General features: G+C 38.8%; 1 protein-coding gene across 7 annotated transcripts in view; it reads right to left on the bottom strand.

Annotated features, from left to right (window-relative positions):
- Nucleotides 1-384: 384 nt before the first annotated feature.
- LOC100643387 (hormone receptor 4) overlaps nucleotides 385-26860 on the bottom strand; it is a 150673-nt gene continuing 124197 nt past the window's right edge. For 3 of the 7 annotated variants that reach the window (XM_048404130.1, XM_048404131.1, XM_048404128.1), the window contains exons 2-12: nucleotides 22539-22643; nucleotides 14811-15833; nucleotides 14096-14642; nucleotides 12124-12334; nucleotides 11482-11835; nucleotides 6881-7015; nucleotides 6463-6726; nucleotides 5811-6003; nucleotides 5657-5662; nucleotides 4948-5075; nucleotides 385-4633 (exon numbers count right to left, since the gene is read on the bottom strand). In XM_048404130.1, coding sequence (XP_048260087.1) covers nucleotides 4553-4633; nucleotides 4948-5075; nucleotides 5657-5662; nucleotides 5811-6003; nucleotides 6463-6726; nucleotides 6881-7015; nucleotides 11482-11835; nucleotides 12124-12334; nucleotides 14096-14642; nucleotides 14811-15833; nucleotides 22539-22638 — 3042 coding nt within the window. In that variant the 5' untranslated portion in view covers nucleotides 22639-22643 and the 3' untranslated portion in view covers nucleotides 385-4552. Of the gene's footprint in view, nucleotides 4634-4947; nucleotides 5076-5656; nucleotides 5663-5810; nucleotides 6004-6462; nucleotides 6727-6880; nucleotides 7016-11481; nucleotides 11836-12123; nucleotides 12335-14095; nucleotides 14643-14810; nucleotides 15834-18741; nucleotides 20651-22538; nucleotides 22644-26860 lie in introns of those variants that run through there. The other 4 variants (XR_007223353.1, XM_048404126.1, XM_048404129.1 and 1 more) reach the window with 4 other exon arrangements.

Below are 26860 nucleotides of genomic sequence, written 5' to 3'. Positions count from 1 at the left end.
CAGATGTTGAATATATAGTCCCATATATATATATATTACATTATATATATTATATTATATATATGGGACAATATATGTAACATCGGAAATAATTTACCTATGACCTATAATAATTTACCTAAAAGAAATACAAATTTTTATTACCATCCCAACATTTGTGAACAGAGCATAGACGACTCGGCAAAACGATATATCCTATTCGTGTTATTTCGTTAGAAGATTCTAAACATGTATAACTAAAGTGGTGTCGCATACATATCCTGCATCGCATAATTCAAATCAGGCTCAATCATACGGCTGACACAGGATTAGAAACGCTGTTGCACCGCTTGACACTATATAAGAACAGGTATAACACGGAATTATACAAAGAGACAGGACTAGTACTTTCAACGTAGTTATTATTAAACCTTTCGTACAATATGTACAAAGTTAAACCCACAAACGAGAGGCATATGTATTTTTTATATTTTTAAATTTCATCTTTTTTTCTTTTATTTTTGCTCAATAGACTCTCACTCGCACTTAAATATTAAAGGTTGGGCATGATAATACTCGCGGGTAGTATAATGCCCTAAGTCTTGCTGATCCAACGTATAGCTCTCCCGTAAGCAGCTGCTGTACTCCCAGACATCGGTGCACATTTCTTTTTATACAATATACATATTTATATTTATATTCATATTTATATTTATATTTATAATTTATATTTATATTTATATTTATATACTTATATTTATATTTATATACTTATATTTATATTTATATACTTATATATAATGTAATATAATAGACAGTCCAACTCGGTGCTTTTTTTCTCTTAACGCGGCGTTCTTTTTTCCTCGCCGTTCTTTAACATCTATTTCGATGCTGTATGTACATGCTAACAATAAATAGGAGGCGACAAGAAAAGAGTTCTCCGCGGGAAGTACATTATCTTTACTAGCTAACGGGAATAAAAAAAGGAAACAGAATTGGTTGATGGACAGGGTTATAGGAACATAAGGGTGAACAGTCGCGGTTTGGTGGATCAACTGGAGGGAACGGGCAGGGAAGAGGAAGGAACAAGGAGCGTAAAAAATGTCTACGAAGGTAGGAGACAAAAGAAAGAGAGCAAAAGGAACAAATGTATCGGTCTAAATGCTAACACGATTGCTTCCTTTCTTCGTATTGCACTATACTAAACGGTAACTTCAAAATAAATTTTCGCGTGTAAACGTGAGGAAATTACGAGCGATTTATGTTTTCGAAGAAAAAGTAAAAGAAAAAAGAAATACGCGTTAGCCAATATCATGTCAAATATTCTCTTAACGTAATTTAGCGAGCTTGTTTTCTTTTTCTCTTCGTTCTTCTATCTTGCTTGTTTTCTTTCTTTCTATCATTCGCGGTTGCGACCTTATCGACCGTCCAATTGAACACAGAACAAGTGTACGATGATGTCCGGGGAATACAGGAACCGTTACCCCCAGTTCCTTAACCGCAAATAATATACATTGTTTACCGTATGAAGTATCCCATCATTAGTTAAGTCTTATAGTATGGACAAGTATCCCTAGGCTAGTAGGCCCAAGGTCTGTGTGTATAGTTCTCGTGTTGATTTTTTTTTTCGTATGTGCGCACGCGATCACGAGTCCGGCGAAATTGTCTCAAGATATGGAAAAGGCATCAAGGTTGACGAAAGTGGAGAAAGTTTCCTGCGAAAGCTTCGGTGGAATTTGCTTTGAGCAGAATATTCGCTTTGTAATTTGTAGTGTAGGAAAATAAGAGGAAGAGAAAATTAAGGATCAGGGAATGAAGATAAATGCAACACGACCGAAGGCATCCAAAGACACGACAACGGACCTTCGGGATAAAAGAAAGGGGAATTCTATTTCATCATACTCGTGATCGTGTGCGTAGCGGTAATTAGCGCGTGTTTATGATAACTTCTATGGAGGCAAGATGAAACAATCACGTTGTGATAGAACATGCGCTAATTAATCATTACATGCGTATACAAGGAGCATTATTCATCATTTTTTCTTTTTCTTTTCCAAGACACGAACAAGACGTTTCGACTGGCGTCAGCCACCGGTTTGTTTCCTACCGTTATTTCCATTTTCTACAATTGATTTTTCTATCTTAAATAATTGAGCCAATCTGAAGAACCAGGTATTTCTGAGTCACAAGGAAACCGAATATCACACGTGTCCGCGACACATAAATATGTATTATACATATGTATATGCATATGTATATCTACATTTGCCAAAGTGGGGAACAATTTTCCATAAGTCCGATAAAAGCTCACGCGAGAAGAAAAAGGTGTATTCGAACTTTTGTTACTCTATTACTTTTTTTGTTTACTACGAATATAAGCTTCCTCGTAATAAAGAAATACCAAGTCTTTTGCTAGTCATATTTTCCATTCGTTTATGCATTTTACCTTCTCTTTTTCTCCTTATTCTTTCTTGTATATAATACTATGAAATTATCGCAGTCATTTTAACGAGGAATTATAAAAAACAATATTTTGTCACGAATCAATGGGGAACGCTTGGTAACGAGAAACGAAGCGCGCGCGCTCACGCGCACAGGTTCGAACGATCAGATCCTTGCAAGGATTTTCAATAGAAAAAATATCACTTCGATATACGGCAGGCTACGAATTTATTAGAACTATATAAAAAACGTTTAAAAAGTTTATCTTACGTATCGAAAATCAGTATCAGTTCGAAGAACGTCCGTTACAAAAATTTTGCAAAATATTTGCAAGTCATCGAATCGAACTTTATTTAAAAGTCGTTGAGAATCTCGCGGAAGCGTCTCGTTTGTGAGAAGAGTTTCGTCTACGCGACACTTCCCTTTTTTTCGTAAGCTCTAGAATCGCGTGATCTCGTGATCCGAGAAAAGTGGAGGATCGGATCGTTCGAAGGACGAGTCAAAAATCGACCGGTGAATGATGCACGATATTACACGCGTAAAGATTTAAGTCGATGACGATAAAATGTAAATTAACAAAACCGTGAATATATATATATATATGTATATATGTATATATAATATAGTCTTCTGTGTTGCGCGCTTGGACCATGATTCGGAGCGGTGAATGACGACAAGAACGACAATAACAACGAAGACGATTTACGAGTCAATAAGTCTGTAGCCTAGAGTCTAACCAGATTTCCATCCAAATGTGTTCAACGTCGGGCATATTTTCCTTCGGATAATTGAAGGGTACCATTGAGTAGACGTCAAATTGGTCTCTGCATCACTTTATGCAAATAACATCAGTTTTTCTGTTTTTCGATTCAACAGTTATGCAAAAATCGTCATCGTTTTTACAAACATCCATTTAGCCAGTCCTTGTTCTAATAATAACGACGGCCGTGTTCCCTGTATCTTCTCTTAATTAGAATGATAACTGAAATATCACACTTACGTCTGCAACGTCGTTTAGTTTAAGGGTAGGATCATATGGATACATAGACGAGAGTATTTAAGTATTTATAGGCGTTTAGAGTTATTTTGTTATCGAGAATGCGTACTCGTTTGGCTGTGATATTGTAATTATTATATTCGCGTGTAAAGATACATAGATACGCGGCGATCGATTTGTTCACTGATCGATTGTTTTGCGTTTGTGCTGTTGCTGGTGACTTGTCGTCGATTATCATCATCACCATTATCATCGTCATTATCATCATTGTTATTATTATGATCACCATTATCATCAACATCGGTCGATTGATCTTTCGGTCGTTTTAATGGTAGTCTGCTATTTAGTTTGATAGTGGTGGAGAGTAATAGTAACAGTAGCAGTAGTAGTAGCAGCAATAGTAGTAGGTGGTAGTAGGTGGCCTACAGTGAGCGTACGTAACGAGAGTTTTATTATCGATCGGATTATGCAACGTGAACACACAATGACGTAGTTGCGCGGTACTGCGTACAGAAATATATTATTATAGTCTTTCAGTTTCGATAAAAAAGTTCAGTTCCCTCCTCGATTGATTTCCCATCTCGAGGTGGCGCGCTTCCTCACTCTCCCTCTCTTTCTCTCCCGCTCTCTCGCTCTCTTTCGAACTCTTTATATTCTTTCATTAATTTGCTTTTTTTATTTCTTATCTAAAGCATTCTCTCTCTCTTCCTCCGTATCCTTTGCGTTTCTTTTTTTTCAAATCTTCTCGTTTTTCTCTAGTTTTTGTTCTTTCTTGTTTTTTCCCTTCTAACGCTTTTGTCTGTTCTATCACGCTTTTCGCAGGTTCCTCGTTCTCTTCTCGACTTTCTTCGTTTTGTACAACGCAACGAACACACAGATTTATATTATTTATATTATTTATATATATACTTTTTTTTATATAATTATTATACATACGCAAACAAAGCCTTTCCCTTTTCCCTTTTCCTATAAGTCTCTCCCGTTTGCTTTTGTTTGTTTGTTCGATTCTATTTTCATATATATACATATATACATACAATATAATCTTTCGTGTGTATATATATGTATATATTTATATGTATAGTATGTATATAGGTATTCAGCTTCGTTTATCGTCAGTTTGTTTTTTATTTACTATCTTTGAATTGTTGAGTTCAATAGGAAAGGAACGTAGAACATTTTACTCTCAAGTAGAAGAGCTGCCGCTGATTGTACCTGGAATTCAGGAAGAAAACAGGATCGACTTAGATTGTATTTACTGTTTTAACTCGTCTCTCACGAAAACATTTATAAATACGGTCGTATTATCATGGATACTCTACTGCTTGAATCTTTCTCTATCATCGATCACAAAATTGTGTATATTTTCATATTTCTATTTATTTACTTCTTTTATCTACTTTATTCTATTTTTTTTTTTTTGTTCTTCTGTACTTTAGGCTACACACCCATCTGGTCAAGTGAAAATCTAAACGATTCGCGCGACAAACGATGAACGACCAGTGGAAATTTGTTTATGGCTCACTTACTTCGGGCAATCTGACGAGAAGATCATGAAATCGATTCGGCTGTTGAGGCGCGCTGTGTTCGACAAAACTCCGTAGACAGCTCATGTACCGTTCTTGTAGATGTTCTAATTCCATAGTACCTCCACGTGCTAAGAGAGGACAAATACAAGAGAAATAATCGTGAATATGTGCTGGTAGCGATTTATATAGGGTGATAAAAAAAAAGGTTCAGAAGTCCAAGGATGGATAAATTTAACAAACGTAAGGAAATTTTTCGAAAGGTTCTCAAAGATTGTATATTCACTTTTCGATTCATGTTTGTTAAGATTTTCTTTCTTCATTTGCTGAGCACCATTATATTTTTATCTTTGAAGACCTGAATTTTATTTTTCACTATAACTATAACTATTCGATCGTTAGTAAATTTTAATTCCTTTAGTAATTCGTGATGTCTTTCTAAAATTTATTCGACGATTATCAATCCTTCCTTGAATATCATTTTATTTTCAAATTTGTTGAGAATATATCAAATAATATAAAGAATATAAATATATCATTACTTATGTTCAGATGGTTGATAAATGTATTCCGTATGGAGAATATAGGTACTTTTCTTTCGATTTGAAACTGTTCGAATAATTACGAGCTGTACTCTATACATATGGCATGTAAAGGAAATGAAAAATATGCAAAAATTAGCATCCTATATCGTGTTTACACGCAAACTTACATTTTGCTTCGCCAATTGCAGCATTAGCAAAAAGGATGCATTTCTTTATATCTTAAGTATCTCGATAAAATAAAAAAGAAAAGAAGAAAAGAAAAAAACAGGCATATACGGTATTTGTGCATTTTTAAATGATTTATCTGATGAGAATACTTACCTTGCGAGAGCATGGTGATTACTTTCAAGCAGACGTATTCTTCCATTCGTAATCTCACCCTCCTGAACATTAATGTGACGTATGTAATTTTTTCCACCATGAGCCCTACGTCTTGCTGTAATTGGTCCATGGTTATCGGTCGGCCCATCATGTTCGTTAGGCACGTTTGCAACGTATACATGTTGTTTGAAACCTGTGTACGAATACATTTATTTAATCTAATTCAAACGATACACGTTTGATTAATACAGTGTCACAATTCTTTTTTATATTTTTCAAAGTAGAAAGTTTCTTCGTTTCTCAAATAAATCTTCCTATGATCTCCTCGTGTTTAAATATAGAAAGTATTGCTTGAATTTCACGAATGTTCGTACAGAACCATATCTGTCTGGCTAAGATTTATGCAACCAATTACGATTCTATTAAGGATCGTATTTATCCGATACTATTTGCGATAAAAAGCGTATTCTACATTACTCTTTGAACAGAAATGCTCAACCCGTGGGCTACAGGTGTGTACTATCGGTTCACGTCATGAAATAAATCTGCTGTACTGTATTCGTTGGTTAAAGTGAAAGTTCTTTATCTGTGGATCTCTGCTAAATCGAGGAGTAGTAGATTTAAATGCAACGAAGGATAGAAAAGTAATTACTTCTTGCATAAAATCCGCTCCCATCACGTCGCTTCCGACGTTGGAGAACTTGTGCTGACCATGTATCGCTTGATAAGCGGAAGTGGTCAGCACCAGGATCTCATGCCATTTGTGGGTGAGCAACGTCGTGTGAACTTCGACCGGTAGCTCAAGGTAAAACGGTAACCTTTTGGTCCACTGCACCAACTTGTACACTATGCTGTCCCCTATCTGACACAGCTTGTCGCTTAAGTTTGATTTATGGTCCAGTAGCTCGTCCAAGTTCTGGAATATAAAATAGGAGATACACGTGCGAACAGAGACACACTATTTGTGTTGAAATTTTATTCGTTCGAATAGTAAAGGTATAGAACTCTAGAGAATGTGCAGCACGAATGATAATGGAACAGTTTAAAAGCTATGAAGTAGATAAACGCACCCTTAACGTGGCAATGTCTTGGAACTCGTCGCAATCTATTAGAGACTGGATCATAGCAACGGTTGCATCGAAAGGAAAAGACCGATCCCTCGAACTGCTTACTGTGTTGTCTAACCTCTGCCTCAAGTGTACCACCTTAAACACAGAAAATTTTTCTCTTAAACTATTTGAATTTGTTAAAATTTATCGTTTCTGAGTGTTATACTGCTACTACTCCAACATGACGATTTATGAGAGGATTAAGGAATATAGGATTATGTAAGACTTATCACATAACTTGAAAACTAATTATATATGTACAAATCTGAAGATTATTGGATAGATGAAATTTAAGAAATACGGTCAATTTTCAATTTTTTAATGCAGTTTGTTAATCATTTATTTCGATGCTCGTACAAAAGATGTTAACGTTTAAAGCACTCTCGTATAAAAATTATGATTATTTTTACGTTAATTGCAAGAAATATATTTATTACTGCGAGAAATTGAACGAATGACTTAAAATTTTAGGAATTCTAATCATTAATGGATTGTTAATAGAACTAACGACGAAAAAATAATATAAAAAACCAAAAACAGATTTAGATATGAAATGTGCCACTTTTGTATTGAATTTTTCAACTCCATATACATATGTATGTACTATCTTACATCGTACATATACTTTATTCCAAGCATATCGGTTGGAACCAGTGGAAATAAAGTTGCTGAATATTCCGATATATCCAGTGTCGAGATGGCAGGATCTACGATAGTCGCACTTCGATAATTTCAATCTGTCAGTGGACGAATCGTCGGGTCGTGCTTTCTACGTAAATCTGATCTGGCCTTTCATTGACCTTTCGATCCTCGAGATCGGTATTTGTGAAGTATATATGGTTAGGGAGAGTAGTCTGAGGTCCCCGGTGACACTTTCGGAGAAAGCTGCGATCCCCATTTTTGCTCGGCTTTATCTTTAAGTTTCGTGCATATTGACGAACGTCACGCAGCCGTGGGACACGCGTTCTCGTTGCTGACGGCGATCTCGCAGCGGAGATGGAGGGACGAAGGTGTTGGAGGAGGAAGAGAAGGAGGTAGGGTGAGGTCAGTGTCCCTTGTGCAGACTTTCACGAGTTACGAAACCGGCGCGCGGCGGAGAACTGCCCGTCCTTGGCACCGGCTGTCGCTGATTTTCTATTGTCCCTACCTCCGAGTCGTCGTCATCTTGATGCGATGTCGATAACGACTGACGCCTCTCCTTCGATGTATACATATTATATACGCGCAATCCTTACCAAACATCGTGAATTCTGTTTTTTATTCGTTTCGTGACTATTTCGTAATCACGCGTTAGCGATCTGACACAATCAAATAATTATTATCATTTGTTTATAAGTAAGTTTTGTGAAATTGTGAGACTAATCAACTGTAACCATGGTGATATTAAGGTGGGATCCTGTTCCAATTAAGGAACATGAATATTCGTCCGTTGACCATTTTAAAGTTAGAAGATATCCACCGTATTGCACAAATGATCATGACAATATGTAGTCGCAATTTTCTAGGACGGTGAATTCATCCTTCTTACAAATTCTACTTCTTACAATCAGAAGGTTCTAGAAAAAGCTCTGGTAAACTCCATGGACAATATCGTTCTCACACTGTCGCATTTCTTGGCAAAGATCTGGAATCTTGTTTCTGGAGAAACACGTTAATCCGAATCTTTATGCATCTCAAAACTCTCCATTCTTCCAACGCGGGAGGAGAACTTTTGAAATTCATGAGAATCCATACGCTGCATCGTGGCGAGTGTGCAACGATTCGCCTGGAGATGGAAAGTGACCTCCTTAATCGTATTCCATCCACAAGGCAATATTTATCCGGTTCGGGAGTCATCGATTTCACTTTTGGCAATGGCCTCTACCGGACTTACTGTTCCCGGTAATTCTTCTCGTTGTTTGCATACCTCACCTGGTCTGTAAACGTAACACAGCGTCATTCGAATATTCTCGATAGTTGATTGCGTACCGAGCTACGTTACCTATGTATGTATATACTCTTGTCGCATAAATGGTCCTCGACAACGTTCGTCAACGCGTGAGCTTTCACGCGACGAATTAAAACGATCTGATTATCACGGTTCGTTTCGATGCCGTATATCGATCGTTGACGTTCGTAAAAAATATTACGCGAACGGCACATAATATTGATAAATATCCACGATCCACCGTTACAATCGCGTCATTTCAATGTAGTTTGATCATTGCTGATCAACGATGAGTCGCGCAGTTCTATTTCGAACGAGCGTTCATCATCTAGAGGATTAATTTCGGTTGTGAAGGTTTCGTTCGTCGAACCACGCGAAATGGTTGGTGCAGCTCGAACCTCTAATAGGAAACACTTTCACGACGTAAAAGATAGTACTATGTTTAGACGAGCACGAAAAGGCATGTGAGACGGCGACGACCAACCAAGTACTCGGCTTGCTGGTATCTATCGGCTTTCGTAATGTGGGAAACCTTGAGGCTTGCGCAAGCAAAGTCGTAAGAAAGTGAAATTGCAATATGGAGTTCATTCATTTCAGGATCATTCTCGAAAATAGTCGAAATCCGTCGAAATCCGTCGAATTTGATTACTTTTTCTCATCTACTTGTTTCTCTGCTTATTTTATTATTCGTGCTTTTCAGCGTTCTATTTTACATTTTTTCATATCTTTTATCGTTAACTTGACGTATCGAGATGTCAGCTCTTGATTATTTCATATGTTTAAGGTTTCTTAACCAAATACATTTTTATAAGATTGATCATTTTTAATCAATTCCCGACAATTTCAAAGATCAGGAAAATAGAATGATCGTCACGCAAACGTAAAACATGCAACATAATCTATATTTTTTAGCGTTTCTTTGTAACTTGTGACTATTTTCTTAATTTTTTTCTCCAAAACAGCAAAACACTGTTTCAATTTCTCACAATAATCAATATATCTCTTTGCGTAAAATTGATCAATTGATCGGAAAATGGACGCATCTCACGTATATTATACATCGATATCTGGGTTTTTGTATTATTAACTAGCTCACTTGTTCTAACGCCTTCCCATTACCTTTTAGACTGTATCATATAGTCTCGTAAACAGAAAAAATGTAAATGGCGCATATCATACCTATTTAATTTCCTTTTAGAATTTGTTACATGGTTACCATTTGTTAATGGTTCTTTCGAGCATTGAAATGTGGTGAAAGCGAAAAGGAACAAAAATTTAACCATACTATTCGCGATAATTCTGTAATCGTTCACATATTCATTTCCTGTATGACTTCAGAATTCCTGTAGAATTCATCGACCGACTAACGTTCCTCAAATGATTGTTTTAAACGCGCACATAACAGCCTCCTCACGATCTCGAAACCAAAGTTACTGATGCCGTAACCTAGCCAATACCATTTTTGCGCGATCTCGTGATTCATTCCTGGATTCATTTCTGGAGGAAAGGTCGCGAGGAGTTGAAATTTCACCGTTGTTTCCGACATGTGGAAGATCGATTTGATCCGATTAATACGATATCATCGTATTTTCCTGATGTTTAATCGCGTTGAAACCGATTGAGAACGTGCCGAATTGGATGAAAGAAATCCCCGTGAGCGAGAAAGATCGCGTTGGCGCATGTGATCCGATCGCGTGCAGCTGCTTCGAAAGTGAAAGTGAAGATACCTTCGGGACGTTCTCATCAACGGTGCATTCTCTCAACGAAGATCAACTTTTGTCGACCCGTGCTCGATTTCTAACGAGCCGTCTCGAATAAATCATTCGAAATCGTGTTACGGTTGCACGGACGACGTTGATCTATACGCGTTCGCGGAGTGTTCGTTAAGACGCGAACAGAGGAAAAAACATTTCACACGTATATGTTGGTTGGTTTGTTAGATAATCGACCTAATGGAGAGCTGATAGAGAAATCCCATGGAATCTTTCTTAGACGTTATACCTAGTGCGCCTCCATGAGTTATCACGCAGAAAGATCGCGTGGAATCGAATACGTTGCGTCATGTTGCTTACGAAGAGATGCTCAAAGGAACAGGGAAACAAGTGGAAGTTGTTGGTCAGCGGAAAGCCAGCGGAAGCTGGGTGGACGCTTAACCTTTTTCGGTCCCATCCTGTTGTTAACAAATTTCTCAGCTTTGGTGAAAATACGAGAGAGTGAAAAAGAAGAACATTATGCATATGTATTAATCAATATTTCTCAATATTTTTCAATTTCATAAGATTAATAGATAACTTTTAAGTTGAATTTTATGATAGAGTTTTTCTTAAAACATTAATAGTCTTTTGATTTATTAAAACGAGAGCAATATTGGGTCATAAAAATTCAAATATTACAGTAGAATTAAAGTCTGTTTTCTCGTGATTTCGCTCATTGTTGCCGATTTAATCCTACCGTATCTAGAGTCTACAAAACATTATCTGCCAATGGAATGTCGTTCATGCGTCATTGCACAAGATAGCTACTACATATCTCTTCGCTAGATCGTGAGGACCTTCGTTTAAAAGTTAGGAATTATAGTAAAAAATGAAGGCAAACGAAGAACGGTGTAAAAGTGCAGAACATGACGTGAACTCACTTCGGAGGGGTTGGTGAGCGCTGTCTTCAGGATCGTCCCATTAACAAGGTGTCCCGAATGCGCAGGGTGACTTGAGTGACTGGTGGTAGATTGCGAGTTGAGCGGGTCGCCCGACGAAATCTTGTGATGATGAAGAAAACCACCAGCTAGCTGGACATGTTGCTGTTGGCTGTGGTGAGCGACTGCGGCTACAGCCATGTGTTTGTCAAGCATCGTCGAACCCATGGTGCTTTTGCTACCACCAAGGGATCCCGACCCGTTAACACCGCCAACATTACCGCCGCTACTTATGCCACCCATGCTTCCGCCCACTCCACTTGTTTTGTTACTTTTCTTGTGCTTTTTGTACTTCACCTATGAAAGGAAAGAAGGCGGAATAAAATTAATCATTTACCTTGGAAAACAATACGATTGACATGTAGTTGTTGAGTGCGTTAATATATCTTAGATTAAGGATCAGTTTCTCATTCTTGTATTCACATGTACATCGTCAACAAAAAGTTAGGGAGCATTAGTGTTTTTAAAAATCTTTCGTATGTTTTTCGCTCTTGAAAAGATAATTTTATTGAATAATGTTTTAATTATTTGATATCTTTATTTTATGGTGTTAATAATTATCGAAGATATCAAGTTAATACTAACCTTGTAAAGGTTATATACAGCACCAGAATTTCTTCCTCCAGGCATTCGATCTTCTCGAACGGCCTGAAGGACCATACCCTGTTCAATGCACTTTTTGAAACGACAGTACTGACACCTGTTTCTTTGGGCCTTCGTAATTTCGCAACCACCTTCCGCCACGCACGTGTATACTCGCCTATTTTGTACAGTTCTTTTGAAGAAACCCTTACACCTGCACACACATAATTTCATGCTCTTTCATTGCACATTCATAAGAAGATTTCATAAGAATTTTCCAGTGATTTTAGTAAAAGAACTTATGTTTACTATAACAAATTATTGTTATCCGTGTCTCGGTACATTGTAAATGAATTAGACGATAGAAATCTGTTCCATTTTTAAGATGTAGATTATATCGTGATTATCTCCAGTGAAATATTACGTTCAACTTCACAAAACAAGGCTGATATTATAGTATTGAATTCATTTTTGGCGATACAGGTTGATTTATTTCAAATCTTTTTACGTAGCTTGTTATTAAAAATAAATACTTGTCCTGTTCCAAACAGTCATGTCCTTTTTTGAAACACGGATCTTTCAGTTAGCGTGAAGTGTAGAGCAGATAGGGTGGAAGGCATTTTACAATTAGTCATCAAGGATTTTCTATCAAACGAATAAAGTTTCAAAGTTTTCCTTGCTCCTCAGGGGAGAATCTCGATTCTAGAAACCGATTAAAGATTCATACTTGGAGAATTATAGCTACACTGGGATGCGCAAAGAAATTGGTCGTCGACTTTTCTCAACTAATTTGTCGGATTTGTCGGATATGGCGGTGACATTGAATGCACAAGCATGAAAACAAGTAACGATACCTTGTACTACCTCAGGGATTAATCAACCGCGTTGCAGGATATATTAGAATGGGTAGTACCTTGAAGCCTTGAGGTGCACTTGAAGAGACCGAGTGTCGTCGTATCACGAAAGGGGAAATAATGAAAAACTTGGTGATATAATATCTACAGGAGGATTTCTATCTATATACATTATTGAAGCGTAACATGGTAACCTCGCAGATTTTGGAAATAATATATTTCTCTGTTCTCAACGTTGAAACGTAGGTAGTATTTAGCACCATCTAAAGGTCAGAGTTCGCCGCGAGGTATCGTGACTAGTGTAGTCTTAACTTTCCGTGCATAGTTTCGCTTGATTATCTGTAATTAAGCGGATCGTCCGAATCTCTGACTCGTAACGCATCGCCGTTATGGCATTCCAGACCAAGCTGTTCGAGATATACAACGGGATCAGTTTTGCAGACGACTAATTTGATTATCACACTTCGACCTCATCGTGCTTGAGTGCATCGCCAGCGATATCTCGAAGAATTTACTCGTTGTTTCTCGCCTTTCACGAGACTATCTTTGTTCTCTATTTACGAAATAGCGAAACAAAGATATTTTTGGAACTTTTTGGTATTAATACATGTACAAGTAATACATGTTGTTCTTAATATTTTTAACAATGAGAGAAGGTATATTTGCACTTTAAATTCTGTTTTATAATTTACTGTCCGTTGATGCATTTGACAGATTTTATAAGCAACTTTTTGTTCAATTAATAACTTATTCGAGGTTCCAATAAATTGAACGATTACAAGGACTTTATCTCTGTACATCATCTCTACATACTATGAATACAATTCCACTGAATTTGATTATATTCCTCGTATTTGCAAGTTAATTTATTTTCCATTAAGATAACTTTATTTAGATAATAGCTACTTGTCAAAAGATTCTCTAAGTCGTAACTACTCAATTTTCGTCGATATTTTCAAATCGATTCGAGTTTTCTAAATGATTTTGAAAAAAAATTAACATGTGCTAAGCAAACAAGTACATCGTCCAGAAACCATTAAACGCTAATTGTCTGCTACGAATAGTTGTTACTCTATTATCTAATGCATCGTTAAAAGAGAGAAGAACGTTACACCACTCACCCTTCACACGTGATGATGCCGTAGTGCAAACCAGTAGCCTTGTCCTCGCAAATCATACATATCATAGGTGTTTCGTCTTCCTCGTGTTCTTGAGGTGGCATCGGTGGTGCAGGTGGAGCGACTGATATCGACTGCGATGCCGTCTCGGACTTGACGACTCCCCCGTTTCTCTCCCACGTTTGACCGGACCCGGAAGCCGTCAAGTTGAGCGCTTGCATCTGTTGCGCGGCCGGTAATTGCGTCATATCGCCAGCCCATAACCTCTCCATATTGAGTGGTGGGCCAGAAGAATAGGAAACGGAGGATGGTTTGCCCCTGGACTCCTGTCCGAGATTTAAAAGTAGCTGGGCAGCCGACTCTTCTGAGGAGGAACAGGATGCCGCCGCGGCCGTTGCCGTCCACGAGGCCGCTGGCGGTGGTACGGGGTCCAATGGTGGCGCGGACCATATCATCGTTCGAACGCCACCGATTTCACCCATGATCACGGTGGGAGGTGGTCTTGGGGGCGCTGGCGTGGGCCTTTGTGCCGGTGGTTTCATCGTTTCACCTGAAATAAAATATGCCGTATTTCGATTACAATCTTATTCTAAATTTCTATTCCATCAACTGAGCAAGTTTGAATGAGGTGCTACGTTAATACAACATGCTTAATGTATTAGATTCGGATTAAATGTCAAGCAAGAATATCTATCGTTATGACTGAGTTCTGACTTACACGAGGAAGCTGTACTAGTTGCCCCCGTGCTCGTGGAAGTTGCTCCATTCCCGCTGCTCCCTGTACTACTGCTCAAACTTGTACTGTTACTAGTGGATGCAACTGCAGCGTTCTGTCCATAGTTAACAGCGCTACTGATGACCCCGTTCAATAGCCTTTGCGTAGCGAACCCCTGTATACCGTTGTTTTGTGACCAAAATTGATGGTGAGCTAGAAGGTGAGGTGGCACCGAGGGCACTCGGGGTCTCAGCGGTGTTGGCTGTGTTTGCGGTTGCTGTTGTTGAGTAGCGTGCGTCGCGCTCGCGCTAGGACTCATACTCTGGCTAGGGCTGTATTGAGAAGACGGGCTGCTCCGGTGACTAGGTTGACTGGAAGTCTCCGAACGACCACCACCGCCGCTACCACCGCCACCTCCTCCATCAAAAACCGAGTTATCGGACTCCTCCTTGGTCTGCGCCGACGATAAGTCACCCTTGTCGGGGCTGTCGCTCCTTGAAGTCGCTTCTTGAGGCATGGGAGTCGTGGAGACCGCTTGCATTGGCGAATAAGGCGACAACCTGGTTGGTACGGGTGTACCGGAACGTTGTTGTTGATGCTGTTGCTGCTGCTGCTGCTGTTGTTGTTGTTGTTGTTGCTGCTGCTGCTGTTGTTGGTGATAGTGCTGCTGCTGCTGTTGCTGCTGTTCCTCGACGACTCTGTAGCCCACCATCGAAGTGGCATCAGGGAAGACTGAATCGGGTGACGCACGGTCCGAACAGGTTGTATCACGAGCTTCCAAGCCAGTTGCCGCCCCGCTTCCACGAAGAGGATCTCGCGGTGTCCCCGGACTCGGGATGCCTAGCAGATACTCGCTTTTGACTTTGACCACGGGGCAGCCCGGCGAGCTCGGCATGTTAGCCTCCGGCGACAGGGTCGAGGTGTCTGCCATGCTCTCCCCTGGAGCAGGAAAGTTTATGGGTGAAGGAGCGTCCGCCGGCTGGATCCCGAGCGGCGAGCCTGCTGATCCAAGGGATACCGGGGAGTCTGAGAAATAAGGCGTTGGTCTCACGTTTATACTCGATGGAATATTTGGCACACGTTTACCTTGGGAAGGCCGCGATTACGGACGTGGATGAAGCGTGATTAGTCTTGACGCGTGTACACATGATTATGGACTGCCATTTCGGTCGTGATGATCATGGCGATGATGGCGATGAAGGACGATTTTCTGACCGAAATTTCATTAACGAACGAATTTTACGATCTTTGAACGAATTAACTGGAAACGCATCAATGACGGCGATGCAATTTAAGAAAATCGAAATTGATCACTGAGATTCTTGGATGGAGTTATATTAACGGTAATCGTGCGAGATATTTTGCGATAATGTGAAAAGAAATATTTGCCTGATAACAGGATGAAAATTGACGATGCTTGGCTATGCAAACATAATTTGCAAATGTTCTAAGCGCAATTTGTTGAACGAGAGATTCAACTCCATCGCTGCAAGTAATCTCTATATCTATCTGATGTTGGCCTAATAGAGATGAACACGTTGCTGCATTCTGTTTTGACACTTCGTAACGTATTGATCATTACTATTCTTGCATGGTTAAGCAACCGCGTTTCAACGAGCATTAATAACAATTATTGCAGTTAGACGATTCCAACGCTTTCACGCGCGATTCGCACGAGATTATAAAAGTTATGCGAGATGCGGTTCTTCTTTGTTCATTGGTTAAACTATGTGGTTCAACGATCGCGTAACCGTCTCGAACTCCGATGTTTCGCGTTAATAGGTTTGGTTTTGGTGTTCTAGGAGATATGAAAATGTTATTAATCATCGCGCATAAGCATGCCTGGTGGTCTATTACGAAGATTAATAGCACTTATCACGATGGGCTGTCAATCCGAGGTTTTATAACGTTGACAGACGAGTTTCAAAAGAATCATGTCATAGTTTGTTGCTCGTACCCATCTGTTTAAAAATCAAATCGAACACCTTCAATGGATATATTTCGACTTTTATCGTATTGTTCTTTCCGATGTCGACGTTTGAGATATTAACTGACCGAATTACGGTGTATTATACTGACAGAAAAGGAATACCATGCTTTACAATGGAACAAATATTTGTATTTTACTATTGTAGCGGCACATGAGCGTAGAAAAAGTCAAGTTGAAATGGAAAATTCAAATTTGGGGAGACTCATATTATTGTACCTTTGAATACTAATTGTAATTTTCAGCCAGAGTTACATAAGAAAGTTAACTTTTTGTGGTATCGTCCGTTGATATAAATGTGCTCCCTAAGACAGAGTATTATTATCTTTTTTTCGATTCGCATAGTAGCATGGAGCGAGCGACGATTACAACCGGCATACACTATCTCTATCCTTATACTTATTTTAATACATCTGACTATTACGAATTCATTCACTCATTACATTATTAAACACGCCTACACGTTACAACCACCTCACTATTATATTATACATACTTGTTCTTTTACTTCCCATGGCAACTTTGCATTTATTAAAAAATATTAGAATCTAATTTAAATTTTGATAACAGAATGAATACTACAAAAGTATCGATTAACGATGAAAAAAGTAAACTTTCCACATAAAATAATTTCCATTTTAAAACTGCTAATAGATTAAGATTACGACTAATAGAATAAAATGTTTCTTTTTGAATATTATATATATAATAAAAACTTGTTCTTTCATTCTAATTATATTTGTATTAAAATAGGAAAAGGTGGCTATCTTAAAATCAACTTGGATATTCATAAACGGAACGATCAAAATATTTCCATCGTTTTAATTCTATGAGAAATTTAGCGAGAGCAGTAACATTGTGGCATGTAGTACTAGTTTGAGATTGTTCAGTCGTGGAATGGTTTTCCCTTTATACTGTGCCCTAGGGTGCGGGAAGTGTTCAAGATTGCACGTGCAGCTGCAAGGATATTTTGCAGCGAGAGCAATTTACGCGACCAACACGAAAGTGTAATACCCGTTCGGAGTGCTTAGATCGTGAAAAGGATGTGGGGACTACGACTGTTCGTGTAGGTCAAGGAAGGAATGCAGTTGACAAGGTCGGGTTGTGATTGTAGGTACCTAGGTACTAGTTCTCACAGCTATTAATAGACCGATCAGCGTGAAAATCGGTTCCCGTGGATTATTCATTTACCGCCTTTCATTGTCTTCCTCTCGTTTAGATATTCCCCCTCCCCCTTAGGAACGGTTGGAATCGATTCCTTCCGCCGGTTATTCAATCCTGCTTTCAAGCCTTTCGATTCTGATCACGTGTCGCGTAACTGTAGGAGACGACAAGAACTTCATTCATCATCAGCGAATGAGTCGATGATCAACGCGACAATCACAGCGAACAATTAATAATGTCGATGTTACGAAGATGATCGTATGTCTGTCCTTGCATGATTAATACTTAACGTTCAGAGTACCGACGTGCTATGGTTTGGCGCTATTGTTGGAGCCCGTAATGGATCAGTATAAACTCACATTTGCGTTTTTTATTCTTCTTTGTCATTTAGAAATGTGCTGGTTTATTTATATGAACTGATATAATTGTAAATATAATTTCGGCTGTAAAAATAGAATTGTCGAAAAATATAAATAAACAACAAAATATTTAGCTAAAATAGTTCGCAGAACTAGTTTTCCATTGCTGTTTAAACAGCGTGGAATAAAAATCATATGAATAAAAAAAGAAGATAGAAACTGAAGTTTGTTTTAGGTATATCTGATAAAATAGAAATTAAGTCTAAATTTGTAATACGAGCGAGAGTATGCTTTTTCCTCGAGATACAGAATTGAAAACTGACAAAAGAATTTACATAAACTGAATGATCTGACAAAGTTTTTAAGAACGTGGGTTTAAACTGTTCCAGGCACGAATCTCCGAAACTTAAAATCGTTTGTTTACCCAATATCGATGAACAACGGTTATTTGAACCGTAGCAGCAGTATCGATGATCTAGCATCGCATACGGGGCCATTATCAGATGAGATCTGAAGTAACGACGGAAATCGAAATAATTTTGATAGGGTAACATTGAGAAGGCGTTGTACGGATGATACAAATAGGAATATGATGGAAAATTATTCAACGTTGTTCTTAGCGGTTGAAGTGTTCTTAGATTTATGTTCAATGAGTTCCAATTCTCCATGCGGTGAAGATCAGACGTGAAAAACAAACTATTTTTCAATGTAAAGTCCATTGTTTCGTCATCGTAGATATTCAACTTCTCCATTACGTTTTCTATGTATGTATCGTCGATATTGAACGATTGCTCAAGCTTCGTAGAATGTACATATGTAAGTACTTGTTGCGTAGAGTATCGCAGTTCTTTGTTAAACTCAATTCTCTTCATCGATTGTCTCCGGTAACTTTGATATCCTTGCACCTCTTCAAAATGATCATGTTTGATTGGTATATGGCCCGTAAGTTATTACAGGCTTATTACTTTTAATATTCTTGTTAAAAAATATTCTTCCATGTTGGCACGTATTATGGATAAATATTAGATTCAATTTTAATGCAAAATTTTTGTGTACTTCGGTTGATACAAAAGCGTGCTATTAATCTCACTTATTTGCTTGTCACGAATAAAAACCTTATATCAAATTAAATATGTAAATCTTTAATATATATTAAATAGTATATAGATATATTATTTTGATAACAACGATCACGGACTTTTTGAAAGTTTATAAAAAATTATATTTACGTAAGGTTTATACAAGAAGCAGCTTTCAGTAGAATAGCATATCATGGGTCAGACGCACCGAAAAGCATCGATCCCCTCCTTCATACGGTACCAGTCGACTAATATTATCGACACTAAACTAGAATTTCAATAACCATCTAGTAATTGATGTCGCCGTTTGTCTTCTATTCTCTTTATCATACATTTTTCATTTTCAATCATAATGCAAAGCAAAGTACAAAATAATAAATTTAATAAAAAATAGAATCAATACAGAATGAAACAAAACGAAAAGGAATAGGTGTTATGTCGTGTTAACATTATTTAACCAGATCGTAACAAGTTAGCCGCAGCACATTCACGAACATGATGAGAAACTAATCAACTAACGTATTCTATTATGACGTTAAACACGATCCGATCGATCTTTTATTTCCAGAATACGAAGAAAATATCACTTTCTTCGGTTACTATGTTGAGATATCAAGAGCGATTGGTACTCGTCCAAGTATTTTTCCATATTGTTACATTCATAAAACACTATGCCGTTCCGGCCGGCACACGTCACCGTGTAATTGCGTCGCACGTTCCTCCGCATATGACGTTGCTCGCGCGTGGCCCCGGAGCGAAAGATCAATGATTCTCCAAGATGTGGCTCGCTTGGAATACTCGTCCCTCGGAAAACTGGCTCATTCATGTGCCATCTCGCGAACGAACCGTCCGTCTTCGGTAAAGGGAGAAGAACCGTCAACTTTATCGTATGAAACTCGATCCCGCATACGCCCTTCCAGATCGACGTTATTTCTGGCATAACAACAATCCAGGTTCACCGTCGTTACCATCGATTCGGCTTTCGGCCAACGACAGTCTCTGACCTCTAATCGCCGGTAGATCGAGGGTCATTGGTATTGGTTACATTTGCGAATGATGTTCGAGGAATCAATGTAGCTTAATTAACGCACAGCTGGTCATAGATTTCTTTCACCACAGATAATTAGCTCCTCTGTTTTGTTCGTCCAGTGGTTAACTATATTCGTCAGATTTTCGATAGCTTGTGCGTGGAGGGCACGATAGAAGGTGGTTTATCGCGTGCTGGCGCGAGTTCAGACGAAGCCGAACTAGCACCGGTGCACGTCCGGGAAACCGCGTGGGTTGATATTCAACCCTGCAGCACCGCTAGCAACCAGCACCCCCTCTCTTTCTGAACTTACTACCTTCCCTCTTCGCGCTACTCACTACACAGACGCGATCGCGATGCCTCAACTAGCCCCACGGCAACCAGTCCTTTATAACCGACCACTCGAAATCGTGTTTAGGAGACACAATAATAGAAGCGTCTATAGCGTTTCTCCGAAGTCACCGGTGACTGAATATGGCCGAGCAGAAAGATTTTTAAGAAAAGGAATTGCTTGAAACATACAATTTTATAGCGACGGACGTTATAGGTGTCGAAGATTGAGAGTGTCAATGATTGGAGGGGGATAAGAAGTTGACACTCTTGGCACGATATTAGAGCAACTTGTTATTTCACGCCTGGCTATCATTTTGTTAAGTTATTAATTTTTTGTCGTTGCTTACTTTATATGATAGATATTTAGGTACATATCAGGCCAATCTATAAGCTCGTGTGTATTTTTGTTCTATTACTAATGTAACGTGATATAAATAAAAAATAATGCAGTTTATTATTTCTTGCCTTTAGTAGATCCATGAGGAATTTCTCATTGCATTGTCACATTTGTCTCTCTTTGCAAATAGTAACGTTTTATTGCCTTTTTGTACAATTTATTATCTCGAGTAGCTTCGCGGATTTTACGATTACCCGATTTGAAATTATTTTATTAAATTAGTTATCTTAGTGGATTCAATTGTATTTGGAAACGAATATGCGTATATTTCTTCAACGTCCTTCAAATAAAAGATGCATGGTAAAATTATGTAGCTCAACCGATGCACGATGACAATGCGACTATACGCGTAACTAAAATGCGAGTCAACTTTGTTGACACCATTACTTGAATAACTCACGTTTATATTGTTGCAAAACCACTAGGCAGCATTGGAGGTGATCCAGAAACTTTATTTCGATAAATGTCCGCTGAGTGGAAGGATATAATAAATTCGTATCGCAGACCACCAGTCTAGGTTCTAGAAGTTTGTACTCTCGTATGTAATGTAATGTAACGATATAGTTACTCGTTTATGGTTTTCAAAGCGGAACAGATGAAGCATGATTGATGTTACATACGCGTTTTATACGACATACGTAGTGTAATGTACGCATGTTATGAAAATCGGAGCAATAAGGGTATCAAATATGGCATTATGGGCGGCAACTAATCATTACAGTTGCGCTGATCACTTTCATGGCTCGTTCTAGGTATTCTCAACAAGAAAAGATTGCTCGCTCGCTAAGCTTTGGTCGGACAATGATATACGATTCCTCTCAAAGACACGATTACGACAGCTGTTGAAATCTCGATACGATATTGTTTTGCTCGTTTTACAATTAACGATTACTGCTCAACAATTAGAGATTTACGAGTGTTCCAACTTCTCTAGTTCTGACAACGTCATTCAGCTTGGTAATCACACGTTTTACCATTGTTGAACGCAGAGTTGAATTATACCTCGTCACCCATGTAATTCCCTTCACAAGCAAAGATACCTAGTGCAACGCGCGATAATGCGCCGATAACAATTCAGGAAAACTTGAACTCTCATGATAACGATTTCCTGACAAGGATGAACGATCGCTAAGTGAGATGTGAGTGTTCTATTCTATCGTTCGTCGTGTGACTTATCGATGAAACTGTTTGATGCTATATATAATTAAACGAAGTTTTCGTATATTAATCGTTGAAAAATGAAAGGGGAATGTTACTAAGATTAAGTCGATAAAATATAAGGAGACGTTTTGTGATCCGTCGATGAGGGGTAACATTTTTTACGCATGATGTATGTTCGAAATAGACGTCATTAAACGAAAAGGAAAGAGAAAATGATTTCTTACCGTCGCTACTACATCGGGAGTCGACCTTCCTCCTTTTCAACTTGAGGTCTTGAAACAAGCTCATGTTGTCTAGCTCACACGGGCTGCTCGTAAGGGTCATAATTCCTGCAAATAAAACGATAGAAAAAAGATTAGGTTTATCGGTTGATCGTTGGTACACGAGTTTGACACGTATTATCTTGTTATAATAAATATATAAATGTAATATATGAAGGTAGGTTCAAAGGATCGTACAAATTAAAGTCGCGATAGATGCCTCGGCAGCGTCTGTCACGAAAAACATCTTCATTAATCACGAACCGTCTAGTCACGTTCCTCTTTCATTATACAGCAGTGATATATAAATGAATGGCACGGTGAAGCTTTCGCGTGGATCAAGTTTCAGCACAGAATTCATGAATAAAGAGCAATTCACACGGCAGTGATTGCTCGGACATTCTACGTATTGTTACGTAAATCATTACATTGTTAAAATATAAAGCACATTTAGCACATCTTTTACAAACTCTGTTGAGAAGGAGAATGTTGTTTTTGTTATTTTTATGTTAAAAATAATACTGGCTAACAAAAGTTGCATATTTAAAAAACTATCTAAAGCTTGAATTTCTAAGCTGTGGTTCGCGATGTCTAAGAGGTTCGTAAAGTGTTTTTCGGAGGATCACGACCAGAATTTGTTTTGAAATTAATAATAGCTCTTAAAACTAGCTTCGTTTGACTACTAAAAATTTCTTTTTATGGATCTATACTGGGAATAGACTCGCCAGTTATTTGGCTACTATGAAAAATGTTATGAGTCGGAAAATTTTGGGAATGTTGTTTTAAATAAACTTGCATCTGCTTCTGTAAATTTCTATTAATAAAGATACCAAAAATGACGATAAAGGTTATGTCATGCGTGACTCATTACTAAAGAGCAACTTTCTCACAAGTCGTTTCACGCTTCTCAATACGAGATTACGGCTTTCCCTTCCTGTGGTTCGTTCGAGAGCGCAGGCTGGTGGGTCCACAACATAAGACGCTTCTTGACTATTAGTGATGGAAACCATCTCGCTTGGCCGAGGATATCGGCTATCGCAAAGAGAACGGATTGAATGTGAAAGTAGATACGTGTGTCGGACGCACGCGTTTGCGATTACGGCGAACACATAGCGTTCGCTATTAACCCCTCTTTAGCCAATAGCATACAATTGGATCGTTGGATGGGAGTATCTTTGAGCGGCACTACACGCAACGATATGATTTGATGCCGATCCATCGTAAAATCGACAAATGAATCATAGAATCGCGATAAACTTATAAACATTTCACGAAATCGTACAATTTCAACCAATAATGAGCAATAAAAGCTGTAGAGCTTTAATGATAAACAATGTAGATAAGTATCAGGAAATTAAGGAATTACTCTTTTGGCGGGAAAGGATATACATTTCATACTGTAAAATTTGGAATAATTTACTTTAGCTTCTCGGCCTATTTAATTAACAATAGTTGACAGTCTAAAAAAGAAAAAAAAAAATCGAATTTTACCTAGTTTGCTCTTGAATAAACTCGAGTAATAAGTACTTGAAGTTGATGTTCAAAGTACATATACATATGTATATTTCGGCGTCATCGCTCAGATATCATAGATGAACGAATAAGTTGACGAATAAGTGTCGATTTGTGCATCAGGTCAGTTTAACAATGCTCGTTCACTCATACAAAGTGTTCTGATAATGATGAATCGCGTCTTATCGTTGTTTGCCGGCTGTTTGTAATTAATGGTCGACAGAGATGAGAGGCAGTTTTACGGTTGTACGCGAGAGAAATGGTCTATGACACACCATGGGTCGTTTTAATAAACGCGATGTTGCGGATAATACGGGCCAATCGTATGCGAACGCTCGATTCATGCAACCACGTTTGCGTGTAGTGCGTTTGGTGTGGTTCTGGCGGCCGTTTCGAACCACCTATCGTATAGAGCGATACTGGATAATTGATGTTGGCCGATATTAACGTTGGCAGGTGATTTTTCTTGGGAAGGGAGAAGGAAAACATTAATTCATAAAAAAATGTTTAATCTCATTGATGTAGGTTCTCTTATTTAGAGCTGCAATCCATTTTTACGAACATCTCTGACATTTGGAATAGGAGATCTGCCAGATAGGAATTAGAAATTAGTGTAAATACGTATATCAACTGAAGATTGCACAACAGTCTTGTTAAAAATTTTTATTACATTGCTCTAATGACGTCCACTTGACGTAAGTATATCATTTAAGAAATACGTTTATCCTGCATATGTCTTGTCTGTGAAGTTTTGAATTTTCATTTATCCTTAACAGTGTTTATTTCATCTTCAACTTTGTGGAAGTTTAAATTTAGAAACATTTGATAACGATCATCCACGCCCCCTGGCTTGTAACCAAATCAAGTTTTCTACGCTCAGGCTTAAGCAAATAATCGTATATCGTAAAATCACGGAACAACTTTCTCTCTCATGTCAAGTACTCTTACAGATCGAACAATTTCTCTTACATACGACTGCTCCATGTTAAGCAACAGTCTTTTTCTGTACGATCACAATTTTCTGTATGATCTTGTCGGAAGTTTTATACAGGCTGACGTATGCAATTCGAACAAACTGTGTTTTTAAAATAGTTAGACACATAAAATGGCATAAAATTAATTCCATACTAAATATAATTCTACAACATTTCATTTTGACTTATGTTACTCTTTTCCATGTCTAACTACATCTTCCATTTTTAGTTGCACGAGATTGCCTGTATTTAAAAATATTTCCGCTTCCCGTTCTGTCTCGTATGTCTACGCGTTTCGCTGCCTACGCACAATGATCGATGGGACAATGTATTCGAATTTATTGGAAGAAAACGAAAAGAATGAAATAATTCGATTATGAGCAAACATGCGAAGGCGTGCAAGTGCACCTAATTGCGTTTCGCGCGGATAGAGCGGCCCATGTTCAAGAGCGCGGCAATTTAACGCAAACTATCGCGATTCCCCCATACATTCTATCTTATATTTATCTCTGAAACACCGCTTTCCGTTTTGCAGTATCCAACTCGCTTACAAGTAATACACCAAGTATTTCCGATAAACACGACGCCACTCGAACGCGTAGCCGTTGGAGCGTCACGTACTGTGGTTGTGCGCGAGCAAAGGCGAACAGCTCTAGCAGGAAGCTGAGAGAACGAGCCCCTTGGCCGCAATCGAAAATACCAGTAGCATCGGAAAACCAATGGATTCGTCGCGAAATGCTGCAATGTACCAATACCCGGTCAAGTGCAGCATAAGTGTAGCGAAGTTACAGAAACGAGCTAAGTGCCACAGATGTTGTAAACGTAGCTTAAGCTAACTTCACAGCCACGTGGGCGGGTATACGCGTAGTAGGTTTGCGCGGCACCAGATGGCGTTTACGTGCACCATTACATGGACGAAGCGCATCCACGATCCACGGCCACAGCAACGCTGGTGCGCTTGCGCGCTCACATACTCGCGGCAAGCGGCACTAAACGGGTGTGCGTGGTGGTGCAGCGGGGTCCTTGCTCCCTGGCGTATGTGGGTCAGCAGTCTCACACACGTTACTATTCTTGCGTAACCAATGCATGCATACGACCGACAGCTGCCGCCACTGCGGCGTGCACATGCACACACCGAGACGGAAAGTGCAGCCAATGCACTAACCTACGGTCTCTTCTTGCGAGGCCGCTGGCGCGGCGCAGCGATCTTGTTGTGTATACGCGAGTGTGTGCATGTGCCCGCGCCTCTGTGTCGGGCTCAAAGCCACGCAAGCTCTCGCTATCTCGGCCAAGCTTTTTCGAGGTTCGCGCTTTACCCCGATACTCTTGGTATTTGCTTCATTAAACGTGGCGCTGTCGCAAAGAAGGAGGGAGACCGCTAGGGCTTTTCACATATATCGTGCCCTTTCTCTTCTTTTTATCTCGGTGCTCTTCGTCGACCGCTTCTATGAGGCTTTTAATTGAACATCGGAAGTCGCTCGATAATTGGAAAGTTGCGTAACACGTTATTATCACAAGTTAGGCGTATTCCTTTGTTGAATGGGATTTTCGCGAGACTTAGAATCGATTGCTTAACTTTATACGCTTATTCCTGTAACTACATACATTGGACTTAAAGTCGAGCGTGTTATATTTCCTTTACCAAAATATTTAAAAAATGTGTTCGGTTCGGTAATAGTTCTTGATAAAATTGTTTACTTTATATCCTATAAATTTATATCTTACTTAAATATTGCATCTTTTTCAAAATATTTACGTAAGTTGTCAGACATCTTACTTTTTGTATTCTTTTTGTTCAGA

Source organism: Bombus terrestris, chromosome 3 (assembly GCF_910591885.1).
Source record: "Bombus terrestris chromosome 3, iyBomTerr1.2, whole genome shotgun sequence".
In the NCBI taxonomy this organism is placed as follows: domain Eukaryota; kingdom Metazoa; phylum Arthropoda; class Insecta; order Hymenoptera; family Apidae; genus Bombus; species Bombus terrestris.
The sequence above is the reverse complement of the archived record's forward strand: the minus strand, read 5'-3'. Positions and strand labels throughout refer to the sequence as shown.